Genomic DNA, 18725 nt, shown 5'->3' with positions numbered 1-18725 from the left:
TATTTTCTCCCATTCTGAGGGTTGTCTTTTCGTCTAGTTTATGGTTTCCCTTGCTGTGCAAAAGCTTTTAAGTTTCATTAGGTCCCATTTATTTATTTTTGTTTTTATTTCCATTTCTTTAGGAGATGGGCCAAAAAGGATCTTGCTGTGATTTATGTCAAGGAGTGTTCCACCTCTGTTTTCCTCTAAGAGTTTTATAGAGTCTGTCCTTAGATTTAGGTCTTTAAATCCATTTTGAGTTTATTTTTGTGTATCGTGTTAGGAAGTGTTCTAATTTCATTCTTTTACATGTAGCTGTCCAGTTTTCCCAGCACCACTATTGAAGAGGCTGTATTTTCTCCATTGTATATTCTTGCCTCCTTTGTCAAAGATAAGGTGACCATAGGTGCATGGGTTTATCTCTGGGCTTTCTATCCTGTTCCATTGATATGTATTTCTGTTTTTCTGCCTGTACCATACTGTCTTGATTACTGTAGCTTTGTGGTATAGTCTGAAGTCAGGGAGCCTGATTCCTCCAGCTCCGTTTTTCTTTCTCAAGATTGCTTTGGCTATTCGGGGTCTTTTGTGTTTCCATACATATTGTAAAATTTTTTGTTCTAGGTTTGTGATAAATACCATTGGTGATTTGATAGGGATTGCACTGAATTTGTAGACTGCTTTGGGTAGTATAGTCATTTCCACAATGTTGATTCTTCCAACCCAAGAACATGGTATATCTCTCCATCTATTTATATCATCTTTGATTCATCAATGTCTTATAGCTTTCTGCATACAGGTCTTTTGTCTCCTTAGGGAGGTTTATTCCTAGGTATTTTATTCTTTTTGTTGCAATGGTAAATGGGATTGTTTCCTTAATTTCTCTTTCTGAAATTTCATTGTTAGTGTACAGGAATGCAAGAGATTTCTGTATATTAATTTTGTATCCTACAACTTTACTAAATTTGTTGATTAGCTCTAGTAGTTTTCTGGTGGCACCTTTAGGATTTTCTATGTATAGTATCATGTCATCTGCAAGCAGTGCCAATTTTACTTCTTCTTTTGACATTTGGATTCCTTTTATATCTTTTTCTTCTCTGATTGCCGTGGCTATGACTTCCAAAACTATGTTGAAAAGTAGTGGTGAGAGTGGGCAACCTTGTCTTGTTCCTGATCTTAGAGGAAATGGTTTCAGTTTTTCACCACTGAGAATGTTGTTTGCTGTCAGTTTGTCATATATGGCCTTTGTTATGTTGAGGTAGGTTGCTTCTATGCCCACTTTCTGGAAAGTTTTTATCATAAATGGGTGTTGAATTTTGTCGGAAACTTTTTCTGCATCTATTGAGATGATTCTATGGTTTTTATCTGTCAGTTTGTTAATATGGTGTATCACATTGATTGATTTGCATATATTGAAGAATCCTTGCATTCCTGGGATAAACCCCACTTGATCCTGACGTATGATCCTTTTAATGCGTTGTTGGATTCTGTTTGCTAGTATTTTGCTGAGGATTTTTGCATCTATGTTCAACAGTGATATTGGTCTGTAATTTTATTTTTTTGTGTTATCTTTGTCTGGTTTTGGTATTAGGGTGATGGTGGCCTCGTTGAATGAGTTTGGGAGTGTTCCTTCCTCTGCTATATTTTGGAAGAGTTTGAGAAGGATAGGTGTTAGCTCTTCTCTAAATGTTTGATAGAATTCGCCTGTGAAGCCATCTGGGCCTGGGCTTTTGTTTGTTGGAAGATATTTAATCACAGTTTCAACTTCAATGCTTGTGATTGGTCTGTTCATAGTTTCTGTCTCTTCTTGGTTCAGGCTTGGAAGATTGTACTTTCCTAAGAATTTGTCCATTTCTTCCAGGTTGTCCATTTTATTGGCATATAATTGCTTGTAGTAATCTCTCATGATCCTTTGTATTTCTGCAGTGTCAGTTGTTACTTCTTGTTCATTTCTAATTCTGTTGATTTCAGTCTTCTCCCTTTTTTTCTTGATGAGTCTGACTAATGGTTTATCAGTTTTGTTTATCTTCTCAAAGAACCAGCTTTTAGTTTTATTGATTTTTGCTATTGTTTCCTTCATTTCTTTTTCATTTATTTCTGATCTGATTTTTATGATTTCTTTCCTTCTACTAATTTTGGTTTTTTTTTTTCTTCTTTCTCTGATTGCTTTAGGTGTAAGGTTAGGTTGTTTATTTGAGATTTTTCTTGTTTCTTGACGTAGGATTGTATTGCTATAAACCTCCCTCTTAGAACTGCTTTTCTACATCCCATAGGTTTTGGGTGGTCATGTTTTCATTGTCGTTTGCTTTTAAGTATTCTTTGATTTCCTCAGTGATCTCTTGGTTGTTTAGTAGCATATTTTTAGCCTCCATGTTTTTTTTTCTTTTACAGTTTTTTTCCTGTATTTGATCTCTAGTCTCATAGTGTTGTGGTCAGAAAAGATACTTGATACGATTTCAATTTTCTTAAATTTACCGAGCCTTGATTTGTGACCCAAGATGTGATCTATCCTGGAGAATGTTCCATGAGCAGTTGAGAAGAAAGTGTATTCTGGTTTTGGATGGAATGTCCTATAAGTATCAGTTAAGTCCATCTGGTCTAATGTGTCATTTAGGCTTGTGTTTCCTTATTAATTTTCTGTCTGGATGATCTGTCCATTGGTGTAAGTGAGGCATTAAAGTCTCGCTCTATTATTGTGTTAGTGTTGATTTCCCCTTTTGTGGCTGTTAGCCTTTGCCTTATGTATTGAGGTGCTCCTATGTTGGGTTCATTCATATTTACAATTGTTATATCTTGCTCTTGGATTGATCCCTTGATCATTATGTAGTGTCCTTCCTTGTCTCTTGTAATAGTCTTTATTTTAAAGTCTATTTTGTCTGATATGAGTATTGCTTACTCCAGCTTTCTTTTGATTTCCCTTTGCATGGAATATCTTTTTCCATCCCCTCACTTTCAGTCTGTATGTGTCTCTAGATCTGAAGTGGGTCTCTTGTAGACAGCACATATATGGGTCTTATTTTTGTATCCATTCAGCCAGTCTGTGTCCTTTGGTTGGGGCATTTAATCCATTTACAGTTTTAAAAAATTTATTTATTTATTTATTTATTTATTTATTTATTTATTTATTTATTTATTTTTGGCCGCATTGGGTCTCATTGTGGTGCGCGGGCTTCTCATTGCAGTGGCTTCTCTTGTTTGGAGCATGGGCTTCAGGCACACGGGCTTCAGTAGTTGTTGCATGTGGGCTCAGTAGTTGTGGCTCGCGGGCTCTAGAGCGCAAGCCCAGTTGTTTTGGCACATGGGCTTAGTTGCTCTGTGGCATGTGGGATCTTCCCAGACCAGGGATTAAACCTGTGTCCCCTGCATTGGCAGGCGGATTCTTAACCACTGCGCCACCAGGGAAGTCCCTAAACCATTTACATTTAAGGTGATTATTGATATGTATGTTCCTATAACCACTTTCTTAATTGTTTTGGATTTGTTTTTGTAGGTCTTTTCCTTATCTTCTGTTTCGTGCCTAGAGGAGTTGTTTAGCATTTGTTATAAAGCTGGTTTGGTGGTGCTGAATTCTCTTAACTTTTGCTTGTCTGTAAATCTTTTGATTTCTCTGTTGAATCTGAATGAGATCCTTGCTGGGTAGAGTAATCTTGGTTGTAGGTTTTTCCCTTTCATCGCTTTAAATATGTCCTGCCACTCCCTCTGGCTTGCAGTTTCTGCTGAAAGATCAGCTGTAAACCTTATGGGGATTAACTTGTATGTTTGTTGTTTTTCCCTTGCTGCTTTTAATATGTTTTCTTTTTGTTTACATATTGATAGTTTGATTAATATGTGTCTTGGCATGTTTCTCCTTGGATTTATCCTGTATGGGACTCTCTCGGCTTCCTGGACTTGACTGACCATTTCTTTTCCCAGTTTTCAACTGTAATCTCTTCAAATATTTTCTCAGTCTCTTTCTTTTTCTCTTCTTCTTTTGGGAGCCCTATAATTCAAATATTGGTGTGCTTAATGTCCCAGAGGTCTCTGAGACTGTCCTCATTTCTTTTCATTCTTTTTTCTTTATTCTGATCTGCTGCAGTTATTTCTACCATTCTATCTTCCGGCTCCCTTATCCCTTCTTCTGCCTCTGTTGTTCTGTTATTGATTACTTTAGTGTATTTTTCATTTCACCATTGATTGTCTGTTCTTTAGTTCTTTTAGGTCCTTGTTAAACATTTCTTGTATCTTCTTGATCCATGCCTTCATTCTCTTTCCAAGATTTTGGATCATCTTTACTATCATTACTCTGAATTGTTTTTCAGGTAGTTTGCCTATTTCCTCTTCATTTTTTTTTTGGTCTTGTGGGGTTTTATCTTGCTCCTTTGTCTGCAAGATAATTTTCTGTCTTCTCATTTCTAATTTACTGTGTTTGAGGTCTTCTTTCCCTAGGCTGCAGGATCGTAGCTCCTCTTGCTTCTGTTCTCTGCCCCTGATGCTGAGGTTGGTCCAGTAGCTTTTGTAGGCTTCCTGATGGGAGGGACTGGTGCCTGCGTTCTGGTGGGTGGAGCTGAGTCTTTTCCCTCTGATGGGCAGGGCCATGTCAGGTGGTGTGTTTTGGGGTGTCTGTGAACTTAGTGTGACTTTAGGTAGCCTGTCTGCTGCTGGGTGGGTTTGTGTCCCTGTCTTGTTTGTTGTTTGGTCTGAGGTGTCCAGCACTGGGAGCTGCAGGCAGTTGAATGGAGTCTTGTATTCAGATAGAGGCCTCTTAGAGAGCTCTCACTGCTTAACATTCCCTGGGACTGGGAATTCTCTGGTGGTCCAGCGTCCTGGACTCAGCGCTCCCTCCCCAGAGGCTCAGGCCGACTTCCAGTCAGGGAACTAAGACCCTGCAAGTTTCTCATTATGGCAATAAAGGGGATTTAAAAAAAAAAAAAGATAAAAAAGACAAATGAAACCCCAGACAAATGGTAAAAGCAAAATCAAACAAACAGAAACAGGGAAACACACACATACAAAAGAAACAAAAACAGAACAAAATAAAACAAAAAGGAAGAGAACAACCAGACAACCAAAAGAACCTGAAAACGAAATCAAACAATTAAAACCAAAACTAACAGAAACAAAAAGCCCAAAAACAAAACCAGAGCAGAGTGCCAACTGAAGAATAAAGCAAAGAAACAAAAACTGACAGAAATGATTAAAAAAGAAAAAAGGGGAAAAACACAGAAGAAAAGCAAAGCAAAGTAGAAATAGTAATATAAAAAATAAAAAATACATTAAAGAAAAAGAAGGGAAAAGAGCACAGAACAACTGAAAAGCAAAGTAAAAATAGAAATATATAAAAAAATTAATAAAAGATATGTTAAAAAACAAGAAAATCCCAAAAGACTAATAACAACAAAACAAGAACAACAACCAAAAAAAGAACAAACAACAGAACAAATCAAAGCATAATAAAAATAATAGCAATAATAATGTTATCTCAGCTGTCAGTGTCCTTGCTCCCGCTGTGAGCCACAGCCCACCTCCACCTCCCCAAGAGGCCCTCCACTGCCTCTGGGCTGTTCTCTGGACCTGTTGTCTGCCCTATGGGGACCACTCAGGCTCTGATCTGGCCCAGTTCCTGCGTGTGCTGCCCCCAAAGTCCACAGCTGCCAGCACTAGACTGTTTTCATATGTGGGAACTCTCATTGTCTACTCAAATATTCCATGGGCGCAGGTTCTACCTAGCTGATTGTGGGGATTTAATCTGCAGCTTGTGCTGCTAATGGGAAGATTTTCGATCCTCTTCCTTGGTCGCCCCACCCCTGGGGTTCAGCTTTGGTTTTATCCCACCTCTGTGTGTGGGCCATCCACAGGAGTCTGCTCCTGGGGCTGCCCTGAAGCACTTGGGTCTGCCCCAGTGAGGACAGAGTGCAGAGGTTGTACAACTGCTTGAGTTGGGGGAGCCCCAGTGGTACCAAATGCACAGGGAAGCCAGCGGCCACGGGTGCAAGAGATATCAGGATAGTTATCATTTTAAAGATCAGTTTTTAGAATGTACCTCTATGTAGTGATTTTGCAGGGTCTGCAAGTCTGTTTTGTCTTTAAATCAAGAAAGCCTTACACGACTGTTTCTGTATTGTTTCTCTTTGCTTTGTGCAAAGAGAATCTGCTTGCTCTTGGGAGCTTCCTGACAGCAGCTATTTCCTCTACATCCCATTACTCCTCTCAGTCAGGTGCTTCATGTATCTTTACCTGCAGACCCCAGGATTGGCCACTACTCTAGCAGGAAAATTATTGAAGTTCCAAAGGAAGCAGGGATAAGTAAAGGGTTTTATTCCTGCTTTACCTACATCGAATGCCATGCCTGCAGTACCTACATTCCCTCACACACTTTCCTTCCCCTACCAGATGTGGAATTCCTTCTTGGTCCAAATGATCTTGGATCTGTTGCTTGACTCTGGGGATGAACAAAAGCTCCCAAAGGGACAATTGTTGCAGTGAGGGGGTGAGGGTAGAGCATGTTCTGACCACTTTTATTTCCTTTTCTGCAGCAGAAATTGTAGGTAAGGTGACAGTCCACTCACAGTTTCCTTATGCCTTCATCAGGAGACAAAGGACAAGCTTTTCCCCTTGTCACTTTCTGTCTCTCTCTCTTGTAGATAAATATATAGACAGAGAAGTAGGTACAGATATGGATATTAGAGAGAGTGTGAAATTAAGAAAAGAGGCAGCATATCCTTTTTAGAAGATGCAAAGAAACCTTTGCAAAATGCTGCTGAAGAAAAATACACAGTAGTCTATTAATTCCATTTCTTTTCTTGAGAAAGAAAAATCACTATATGAAGGTATATGGGTCTCAGGCCCTCTGTAGAAAAATTTCCCAAGCATCTTCCATTAATGCACATATAATTCCATAAATCATAGCAATTGTTCAAATTGCTATTTATCTATCAACATTGAAATAATTAAATAATCAATAGTTTGAACTTTAAATGTTTTTATACTTTGAGAGTAGAGAAATTCATGTCCCTTTTTTAGTTTAAAATCAGTAAGACTGTTCACCTTTATGTGACTAAGTGACCACTAAATTTTATTGCAGATGTGCTTTAAATATTTGGTAAATTTATTTGTCTTCTGGATTTGTAGGTTGGGCTTCTGGGACTTCAGATGTTGTGGACACATGATTCAGAAGAGGCTTTAAATAATGCAAAAGATGACAGGAAAATCATGCAAGTGACCAATCAGAAATTTTTGGATATTCTAAATACTCTAATTGGTCAGACAACACATGACCTAAGCAAGTTTGATAGAGTAAAATTTGAAACTCTAATTACCATCCATGTGCATCAGAGAGATATTTTTGATGACTTGGTAAAGTATCATTTTTTTCTTAATTTAAAATAATTTAGTATACTAATTAATAAGTTAGTGCTTCTAAAAATGAACAGTTAAGTATTATATGTATTTCTTAACATATATGAACCTTCCATCTGCTTGGTCCTTTTTTACAACTATCCAGTATAGTTGTATAGCTGTAGACAACTATACACTGTATACAAATATCTATATTTGGAAGTTTTAACAATCATATGTGTATATTCACCATTGGCATTCTGAAAGTCTGGAATCAACTGATGTGATTTGAACTAATTGTTTCATTAAACCAATAACCAGGGTTGTGATATAATTTAGGTGGGCTTGGTCATGAGTTACGATAATGTTAGTTCATAACTTGGCCCCTGTACAGAGAGGGCAAGGAGAGCCTGAAGAGAGAGGCATGTTACTCCAGGTTGGTAGGTGGAAGTTTTAATAAGCCAGGAAGTTTACTCATGAGGCTTGTCTTGGGCAGCCACAAGCAGAGTAGATCTCTGCATTTGTCTGCCAAAATTTTCTTAGTTTATATAGAGGCCTTAACTGTCGCATATACCATCCAGATGGTCTTGACAACATATTGCTCTCTCAAGGCTGCGTCCTTGAAAACAGCCCCGCTGTGGGAACAGTGGGCAGAATGCCCATTCCAAGGACAGGGAAGGGGATGAGGAGCCTCCAATTGCCTGCGTCCATCCAGCTCGTGGGTCAACCTGCGGTCATGTCTTCTAGATTACCTCTTCCAATAGATGAGCCAACTGTGAAAGAAGTCCAGATTGAATAGAACCAAGCTTCATGGAACTCTCATGGCTGTTCAATTGATAGTGTCCAACAGGGCATCATGGGCTTGCTTTGGGCAAAGTTCCTCAGGGTGGGAGTAAGAGGGATGATATTTGAATTCCCTTTGGAAATAGAACCCTAACCAGTGGTCTTGAGCAGTAGTTATCTATTATGGGGTAGGGGCCCCAGGTGGCTTTGATATTGCACCATTTGACTAGTTTTGTCTTTAACTACCACTGCTTTATTCTGTTTGATTTTATCTATCTTTTAGGCATCTTTTTCCTTCATCAGAGACACATAATTCATGCAACTTGGGGTGCTTTTTTAGAGACTATGATCCCAGGCTACCTGTTTCAAATTTGTATCAAAAATTCTGATCACATAAGTTGTATTTATTGAAGATTGAAGGACATGTAGTCTGTCTCTTCCCCTGTAATCTAGATCCTTCTTTCTCAAAGTGTTGTATGACAGTCAGTTGCATTGGGCCTCACCTAGGAGCTTGTTAGAAAAGCAGAATCTTCAGCCTCCCCACCAGACCTACTGAACCATAATCTGCATTTCAGTATGATTTCCAGGTGATTCATATGTGTATTAAAGTTCTGGAAACACTGTTCTTGGATTTCTCTGGTTCAAGCTAACTATCAAAAAGCCGCATACTTAGACCATATTGCTTTGGCCTTCTACAGATTTGCTTTCACTGAATTGCAATTACCATTATACTTTGGCTTTCCTTGAAGTCCACTTCAAGAAACGTTCATATGGAATCCATTATTATACCTGCTATGAATGTACTATTGAGGATATCTATACATCTCTCACTGACTCTTAAAGCTGACGTCTCATGGAAGAAATTTCTTTTTAAAATCAAAATGTTCAGCACATCTTTACTTTCTGTACAGAATGGATTTTTTAAAAGAAAATATACACACAATTAAGACTATGAAACTGTTTTCTTTTTGTCTTAATTGCTACTGAACTCATGGTCAGTTTGCATTCCAAGTAAAATGGGATCTCATGGCCAGCATATATGCATTTTATTTTCCCATGTATAATGCTTAGAATAGACTGATGTACAGTAACAACTCAGTAAATATTAGCTATTCTTCTTTACTTCTTCCTCCTCCACCCCTTCTTTACCATCTTATTGGATTGTTGAAAGTAGCTAGCTGACCGCATCTCCATGGCTGAGGGTCCTGTGTTAGAAAACAGAGTCCCTGGGGGTGATACTGGACTATGTTACCTGAAAGCAGCTCTTTTAAGCTGATGAATACAAACTGCATTTTAAGAGGGAAGATAGGAATTCTTAACTGGAGGGGGAAGCAAGATCATAAACAATGAAACAACAACAAAATGCAAGATGGTAAATAGCATGAAGACTTGATTAGATGGAGAACTGAGCATTGTACAGTTGCCAGAGTCCATTTTTTAGTGTTGAATGACCTGGAAGTGGGCCCTGGGTTGTGGAGCAGTGAAGGGGACCACTTGCCACTTCCTATGTTGGTTCCCCTGAGTGGGCAGGACTGGGGTTTCTCCAGGTTTGCTGATGCAAAGTCGTGAAGCACTGTAGAATGTGGTGGTGGTGGGATGTTGTTCCTAAACATGCTCACCTGGTTTCTATCTCTTGCATCCATGGTGGTGGGAGCCCAGTACTTCTTGCCCCATGGGTATAAGCTGATGACTGGGCAGATTGATTGGTTTGGTCACAATGCTGGTGCAAGAAGTCATGTGTGCATATATGACCATGCATTTCTCTGCTTAATCCCTTCCCATTTCTCATGGCTTCCCATTGCCATGAGGACAATGCCCAACCTCTTTCCTCTGCCCTGTGAAACCTCAGCTCTCACTCTTTCTCCAGAGTCCTGGATGCCTCAGCTGTACTGAACTTCTTTCAGTTTCTTGAACATGCCAGTCAGATCTTCTGGGTCTTCATCTAGAATGTTTTGCCCTCCCACACCTCCATCACCCCTTCTGTTTTATTTCCCTGGCTAATTCCTACTATTTTTGCAGGGTTTAGTTTAGATGTTTCTTTCTCCAAGTATCCCCCTCAGGCCTTCTACACTAGGTGAGGTCTTCTTGCTACATAATTTCATTACCCTGCATTTCTTTTCCTACTTTATTGTAACTACTTTTACAACTATTGTCTTTTATCCTCTTCTGTCAGCTCCAGAAGGCAGGAACCATGTCTGTCTTTGTTCACCCATCACAGTGTCAGGCCCAAGGAGGGACTCAGTAAATATATGTTAAATGAATGAGAATCAATTCGTGAATGAGTGAATAAAAACTGCCCATATGCTTGTGTTTTATGCTACTGCAACGCAGTACTAATCTCTTTGTATTTCATGTTTTTAAGGTAAAAATGCATATCAAATCAGTTACTGATTTTGAATGGCTAAAACAGAGTAGATTTTACTTTAAAGAAGATTTGGATCAAACAGTGGTGTCTATTACAGATGTTGATTTTATTTACCAGAATGAATTTCTGGGATGCACTGATCGTCTTGTTATCACTCCATTAACAGATAGGTAGGAAACTCCATTTTTATTATTCCATTTTTGTAATTAAGTCATGTGCTTAAAATTGTTTTAAATTTGCATTTGAGGGACTTCCCTGGTGGCACAGTGGTTAAGAATCTGCCTGCCAATGCAGGGGACACGGGTTTGAGCCTTGGTCCGGGAAGATACATGCCACGGAGCAGTTAAGCCTGTGCACCACAACTACTGATCCTGCGCTCTAGAGCCCGCGAGCCACAATTACTGAAGCCCGCTCACGTAGAGCCCGTGCTGTGCAACAAGAGAAGCCACCGCAATAAGAAGCCCGCGCACAACGAAGAGTAGCCCCCACTCGCCGCAACTAGAGAAAGCCTGCGCACAGCAACGAAGAGCCAAGGCAACCATAAATAAATAAATTAATTTAAAAAAATTGCATTTGAAATGTTAACAAAAGCATTGCTGTCGTGTGGGGTCCGTGCTAGCTCATCAAAGTCTAACAGTGAAACAACCATCCTTGTTAGTTAAATGCACATACACATTACATTTTTATGAAATAGAAAAAGATAAAAGAATAAAAGCACTCTTGGTTGTTGACTAAGAGTAATTTAGTAATGAAGTTTAGATTGCAAGATGGACAAATGTCTCTAGAACCATAAAGGGGGTCATTAGAATTGCAAAGAAGGAAAGGACCTTGGAGGTGGTCTAATTTAGTCTCCTGTTTTTTCAAATGTGGAAATTAATACCTAAAGTGATGTTTCTTGGCCAGGTCTGAATAATCAGTCAACGGCAGATCCCCTCACCATTCTTTCCAATATAAGACACTAGACAAGAGCTGGGTTTTTTCATCTTTATATGTCCCGCAATTACCTGGTTCCATATGCTGTGCATAGAAGACAATACACGTTTGTAGAATTGACTTAAATTGGGTCATAGAACAATGAATTCTGCTGTTACTTTAAAGAGGGCTGCCTCCAGGTAAAATTATGATTCAACCAAATTATATCTTCAACCTCCTCTAGACTCATCCAACCTCCCTTTATATGCCCAGTCCCATCGAAGCGTAAATTTTTCAGGGTGTTTTCCCTTCAATCGATGTTTACATATAAAGCTTCATGTCTTACGAAGCTTTACTAAGTTTGCTTAGATCTGAAGTAAATATAACTGAAGCTGGATTAGGGATACAAGGAGATTCATTATATTGTTCTTTTTTTTTTTTTTTTTTTTTTTTTTTGCGGTACGCGGGCCTCTCACTGTTGTGGCCTCTCCCGTTGTGGAGCACAGGCTCCGGATACTCAGGCTCAGTGGCCATGGCTCACGGGCCCAGCCACTCCGCAGCATGTGGGATCCTCCTGGACCAGAACACGAACCTGTGTCCCCTGCATTGGCAGGTGGACTCCCAACCACTGCGCCACCAGGGAAGCCCAGATTATATTGTTCTTTACATGTGTCTAAATGAGCAAAACATTTAATAGTAAAACGATTTACTTGCAATGGTGTGCTGGAGCTAGCTGGCTTGTACCAGCTTGCAAGAGCCAACGTCATGCATCTCTTCCCAGTTTTGTGCTATCACATTGGTAGCTTGTTATCAGCCATGGTGGAAGTATTTATGCCACAGAAATCAGCAGACATAAAAATCAGATTTAGGGAATTCCCTGGCGGTACAGTGGTAGGACTCCACGCTTCCACTGCAGAGGGCACGGGTTCGATCCCTGGTCAGGGAACTAGAATCCCACATGCCATGTGGCATGGCCAAAAAAAAAAAATCAGATTTATTTTTGTTCCTGGAGAGCCCATTGTTAAACATCTGCCAGTACACTGCTGCTTATTTGGTTCTCTGACTTAGGGTTTATCATGACCACAATGGAAGGAAGGCCTGCAGGTTTTTTACGTCAGAGTTGACTGATTTTGCAAACACTGTATTACTTCTAATGAATATCAGATACTCCAGCCTTGTTTGGTTGCCTGTCTCTTATGTGGGCTGCTCAAATTCTAAAACAAACAGGCTCATTCCAATCACACTGGACTTTTGCTTGTGCTTTACTGTAACATGTGTTATCCCATATTCACAATGCTTTATCTCATTCACTTTCGCAGATGCTATATCACTTTGGCACAGGCTTTGGGAATGAACATGGGAGGGGCTCCAGCAGGACCTGCGGGCACTGGCAAAACAGAAACTACGAAAGACATGGGAAGATGCTTGGGAAAATATGTGGTCGTGTTTAACTGCTCAGATCAAATGGATTTCAGGGGGCTAGGAAGGATTTTTAAAGGCAAGTGTCAAACACTTATTTTTGGTGAATTTATTTTTATTGCAATTAAATGTTATTTTCTGATAGAAGTCTAAAATGGTAGTATCCCACATAACCAAAATTAATATAGGTTGATGCATATGATATTGCCATTTTTCTGGGTCAGAATGGCAGGATATCATCAATTTAATATTGTTCAGTATTATTGCTGGCATTACAGTCCATGAGTTGAATGTGTATTAGATGATGAAAATGGAATCTATTACTGCCTGAAACAATGGTGGAGGAGATAAGATCAGGATAGCAAACTGATTACACATGTGACTTCCCTTCCTGCATTAAATCCCATTGAAATGAAAGATTTTTATTATTTATTTATCTACTTATTTTTGGCCACGCTGTGTGGCTTATGGGATTTTAGTTCCCCTACCAGGGATCGAACCTGGTCCCTCTGCAGTGAGAGCATGGAATCCTAACCACTGGACCACCAGGGAATTCCTGAAAAATTTTTTTAAAGGATGGTAACACTAGAAAACAAGAAGTGGGGGGTGCTTCCCTGGTGGCGCAGTGGTTGAGAGTCTGCCTGCCGATGCAGGGGACACGCGTTCGTGCCCCGGTCCGGGAAGATCCCACATGCTGCGGAGCGGCTGGACCCATGATCCATGGCCACTGAGCCTGCGCATCTGTAGCCTGTGCTCCGCAACCGGAGAGGCCACAACAGTGAGAGGCCTGCGTACTGCACAAAAAAAAAAAAAAAAAAAAGAAGGGGGGGCACCACAAGATGGGAAATTTTGAGAATATCTGGAAAGATAGATGGTTTCAGATGGACAAAGAAAAAAGATTAGAGAGCACTTCAGTCTTAGAACTCAGTGCTCTGTGGTCTTCTTTTGGTGATCGCATGTAGACCCAAACTTTAAATACTATCTAAATGATCAAATTTACATCTTTAGCTCAGACTTACCTTTGAAACTCTGGATTCACATAATACAACTGATATCTACTCCTTGACATCACCACTTAAATATCTAACAGGTCCAGATTCACTGTATCCAAAACCAAACTCCTGGTCTTTCCTCCCTGTATCTACTTCTTCCTCAGCCTTTCCTGACACACTAAACACCCACTCCATTCTTCCAGATACTTACACACAAATCTTTGACTTATCCTTTACAGCTCTCTTTCCCTCATACTCACATCCAACTGTCAGCAAACACTATTAACTCTACCTTCAAAATACATCCAACACCAGCCACCTTCTATTATCCCCGCTGCTATCATTCCTAGTTCATGCCAATCATCATCTCTCACCAGTGCTACTCCAATAAGCCTCCTAACTGGTCTCCCTGAGTTTACCCTTGTGCTCTCCATTCTAATCTCAAAACTGGTTCCTTCCAATTGTAAGTCAGATCATGACACTCTTCTGCTGAAAGCTGGGCACTGGCCTCACTGAGAGTAAGAGCCGAAATCCTTATGATGGTCCTGTATTGTTTTATACAGTCACACCTGCTCCTTCCCCATTGCATGGCTGTGACCTTCTGACCTCATTTCCTGATACTATCCCCTCACTCTCTCTACTACAGCCACTTTGACCTTTGTGATGTTTCCCAAACATCCTGAAGTACACTCCCTCCTCCATATGATTGCTATTCCTTAGATTCTTCCCCAGATATCCATCCACATAGGTCACTTGATAAAGGGCATCCCCAGCAAACATCATACTGTCGAAAATTTGAAAGCATTTTCTTTGAGATGAGATATAAGATGAGGATTTCCATTACTGTTAGTTCTACTTATCACTGTATTCTGTATCCTGCCCAGTTGCAGTAAGGAACAACAACAATAGCGACAACAAAAATACAAAGACTGGAAATAAATAAATATAAAATATAGTTATTTACAAATGATATGGTAGACAGTAAAGAAAATTCAACAAAACTATAGAAAGTAGAATTTAGCAAGTTCACTTGAATATGAAGTCAACACACAAAATAAATTTTATTTTAATTAACCACGCACAAAAAAAAAAGAAAATGAAAATTTCAGAAAGATATCATTTAGCACATAATTAATGGAGTGTGGTATTTGTGTAGGGGTTGGTAAATAGACCAGTGGAATATGGTAGAGAATGCAGAAATAGGCCAGGGACACTTGACATATGGAAAAGGTGGTATTGAAAACCAGTGATGAAGAGATAAGCTTTGCAATAAGTCATTCTGGTACATAGATGATTAATATTTAACAAGGGAAATTGGATCCCTACATATATAAAAATTGGATCCCTATAACATGTATAAAAATCAGTTCTGGGGATTAAACACTTAAATGTGGTAGGCAAAACATATATGGCTTTTAGAAGGTAATAAAGGCAAATATCTTTGTTCTCAGGGTAGAAAGGGACTTTTTATACAAAAATTACAAACTACAGAGAAAAGATTGATACATTTAAACAGGGTAAGAGAATATCCCTGTAATAGATACCATGGGATTGCTCATCCAGCTCTTATCTTTAGTTACTTGCCTGTTGGATATATATACATTGTACAGTTCAGATTTGAACTGAGCAGTTCCACTTATACAGAAAAAATTTTTTTAATTAATTAATTTATTGACTTTTTGGCTGCCCTGAGTCTTTGTTGCTGTGCGCGGGCTTTTCTCTAGTTGCGGCGAGGCTACTTTTCCTTGCAGTGTGCGGGCTTCTCATTGGGTGGCTTCTCTTGTGGAGCACGGGCTCTAGGCACGCGGGCTTCAGTAGTTGTGGCCCTCGGGGTCAGTAGTTGTGGCCCTCGGGGTCAGTAGTTGTGGCACACGGGCTTAGTCTGTGGCATGTGGGATTTTCCTGGGCCAGGGCTCAAACCCGCATGCCCTGCACTGGCAGGCGTATTCTTAACCACTGTGCCACCAGGGAAGCCCTACACAGATTTTTTTAAACTAAATACATACTACAGTACTACACGATCACAGGTTGGTTGAATACCTAGATGTGGAACTGTGGATCTGGGAGGGCTGACTGCAAAGTTATATATCAGTTTTTGACTGTGTGGAATGTCCATGCCCCTAACCCCTGCGTTGTTCAAGGGTCAGTTGTGCGTGTGTGTGTATATATACATATATATATATATAATTTTACAGTCTTTTGTGATACATCTCTAAGAAGGAAAAAAAAATAAGCTACAGACTGAGGGAAGATATTTTAACCTGTATAGCTGACAAAAGATTGATATCCAGCATTAAGAAAGATTTTCTTCGGACTTCCCTGGAGGTCCAGTGGTTAAGGCTCTGCGCTTGCATTGCAGGGGGCAGGGGTTCAATTCAATCCCTGGTCGGGGAACTAAGATCCCTCATGCCGCATGGCGTGACCAAAAAAAAAAAAAAAGAAAGAAAGAAACAGAAAGAAAGGTTTTCTTCAAATCATTAATAAATGCAAAACAATAATGGGATAGCATTCTCACTCTTGCCAATTGGTAAGAATCAACAAGTCTGACAAACCACTGTTGGTAAGGGTGTGTAGAAACTAACCCTTGGTACTTCTTCTTCGTGTGTAAGTTGGTAGCACTGTTTCAGAGAACAGCAAATAAATCAAATTTATTAATTTGATTATATACTGTATGTATTTATACTGTATATGTACAGTATTTTATAGATATATAGAAAAATAGATACACACACAACAAATTTTGAACGAGCAAAGTACGTAGCATTTGTGAATACACGCATAGGAGCAGTAGTTTAAAAACATGCATAGGAACCATTGACATCAAATTCAGGATAGAAGTTAACCTCTGTAGAAGGAGGGAGTGTGGATCCAAGAGAGACATACGTGGACTTGAACCGTAGTTCTAATATTTTATTCTTTAGGATGAAATCTGAAGCAAAATTGTTAAGATTTGATAGGTGGGTACATGGGTATTCATTATATTATTCATTATAATTGCCTGTCCTTAAAAAAAAATTAAACCCAAAGAATCACTTTTTAATCAAAGAGAAAGTTCTTCTGTGGATCACTCCTGGCTTAAGGGTTGAAGATGGTTGAGAGAAGCAGACTAGAGCACCAGGTAAATCCAAGAATGCCAAAACTATAGCAGAAAGCAGAGAAAAAGAAAAGAAAGTGGCTATCTCCAGTAGTTTTCCTCCATGTAAAAGGTCTGAAGTGGGAGTCCTGACAAAGATCAGTGCCAGGTGGAGGCTTGTGCCAGAGAGGCAAGCACTGCACCAGGTCAGACCTCATGCTCCAGACCCAGAGGGTAAGCTCTCCTGCCTCTCTCATCCCTTCCCCCAAATCACCAGAGGCAGCCATGCATCCTGCAAACAGGAATTTGCATTTGGAATGAGGAAATACACACACATGAAGAGATAACCAAGTATCATAAAATATTTGAAGGCATTAAGGAGGCACTCACAAACAGCAAGGAGACCTACTGACCACTTAACTGATTAATAGAGGAAACCAAAGAAAATGCAAAAGTAACTAAAATTAATGGCTTTAGAGAGATTCAAGAATTTACCACATACAACCAACTAAAGAAAAAATAAGCTGCTATGAAAAGAATAACAATTGGAATAATCAGAACTTGAAAATAAAAATTGAGAAAAAATAAAAACAAAAAACCTCTGTTGAGTTGGAATATCTAGCCAAGAGAGTGTATTGCAAAAAGAAATGGAAAGTTTGAAAGAAAAGTGTAAGGGCCATAGGGGTAGGTATATAAGTTCCAATATCCACATAATGGAAATTCCCAAAGGAGAGAGAAGAAAAAGTGTGTGGGGGGGTAGGTGGGGGGAAGCAATAATAAAAGAAAGAAGAGCATTTCATGCAGTTGAAAATAATGAAGGTTTTCATCCTTAGAGAATAGACAGGAGCAATGTTCTCAATATCCAGGTCTTCCTTCGTGCTGGGTTTTGTAAGAAATAAATAAACATCCTTTTGACCATTCACTGTCTCACCTAGTTTCCTGGCATTTCTCTCATTGCAACAAGAAAGGAACAGAGTGATCTGACCCAGAAGGGGCATCCGTTATTTTGTTAATTTCCCGCAATATTATGGCTGCTTCACCCCCATCCCCACTGGAGGTGGCACATCAAGACGGAATCAAATTTTTGTCACCCTTCAGCATCCCTGGTGTAATGATGTGTCTATACTTTCATTTTGGCAGTGTACTATTTTCATTGTTTTGGTGATGAGGTACAAATAATTAAACCTTTGTATATCACTGGAATTAACTAAGTCTTTGTAAACAGCCAGGTATGAAATTTACATAAATTGTATTTCAATATAAAATTGTTTGAGAGTGCTTTGGAGAAATGATTACCATCAAGAAGATATATTACAAAGTAAAACTTATCAGATTAACTGTTTTTCATACCAGGTCTTGCACAGTCAGGTTCTTGGGGCTGTTTTGATGAGTTTAACAGAATTGAATTGCCTGTATTATCAGTGGCAGCCCAACAAATTTACATTGTTTTGACAGCAAGAAAAGAGAGAAAAAAACAGTTCATTTTTTCTGATGGTGATTGTGTTGATTTAAATCCAGAATTTGGAATCTTCTTAACAATGGTGAGAACATAGGTTTATATATTTTTAAATTTTTTATTGAAGTAGTATAGTTGATTTACAATGTTGTATTACTTTCTGGTGTACAGCAAAGTGATTCAAAGATATTCTTTTTCATATTCTTTTCCATTATAGCTTATTATAAGATATTGAATATAGTTCCCTATGATATACTAAGACCTTGTTTTTATCTATTTTATATACAGTAGTTTGTATCTCTAATCCCAAACTCCTAATTTATCCCTCCCCCACCCCCTTTCCCCTTTGGTAACCATAAATTTATTTTCTATGTCTGTGTGAGTCTGTTTTTGTTTTGTAAATAAGTTCATTTGTATCATATTTTAGATTCCACA

General features: G+C 39.1%; 1 protein-coding gene across 1 annotated transcript in view; it reads left to right on the top strand.

The window, feature by feature from the left end:
• DNAH8 (dynein axonemal heavy chain 8) overlaps positions 1–18725 on the top strand; it is a 337542-nt gene that overhangs the window by 140859 nt on the left and 177958 nt on the right. The window contains exons 42-45 of the mRNA XM_060111640.1: positions 7084–7308; positions 10436–10608; positions 12670–12848; positions 18188–18375. Coding sequence (XP_059967623.1) covers positions 7084–7308; positions 10436–10608; positions 12670–12848; positions 18188–18375 — 765 coding nt within the window. The remainder of the gene's footprint in view (positions 1–7083; positions 7309–10435; positions 10609–12669; positions 12849–18187; positions 18376–18725) is intronic.

The sequence above is a fragment of the Mesoplodon densirostris genome, chromosome 10 (genome assembly GCF_025265405.1).
Source record: "Mesoplodon densirostris isolate mMesDen1 chromosome 10, mMesDen1 primary haplotype, whole genome shotgun sequence".
NCBI classification, from domain to species: domain Eukaryota; kingdom Metazoa; phylum Chordata; class Mammalia; order Artiodactyla; family Ziphiidae; genus Mesoplodon; species Mesoplodon densirostris.
Note: the sequence above shows the minus strand (reverse complement) of the source record. Positions and strands in the feature narration are given on the sequence as shown.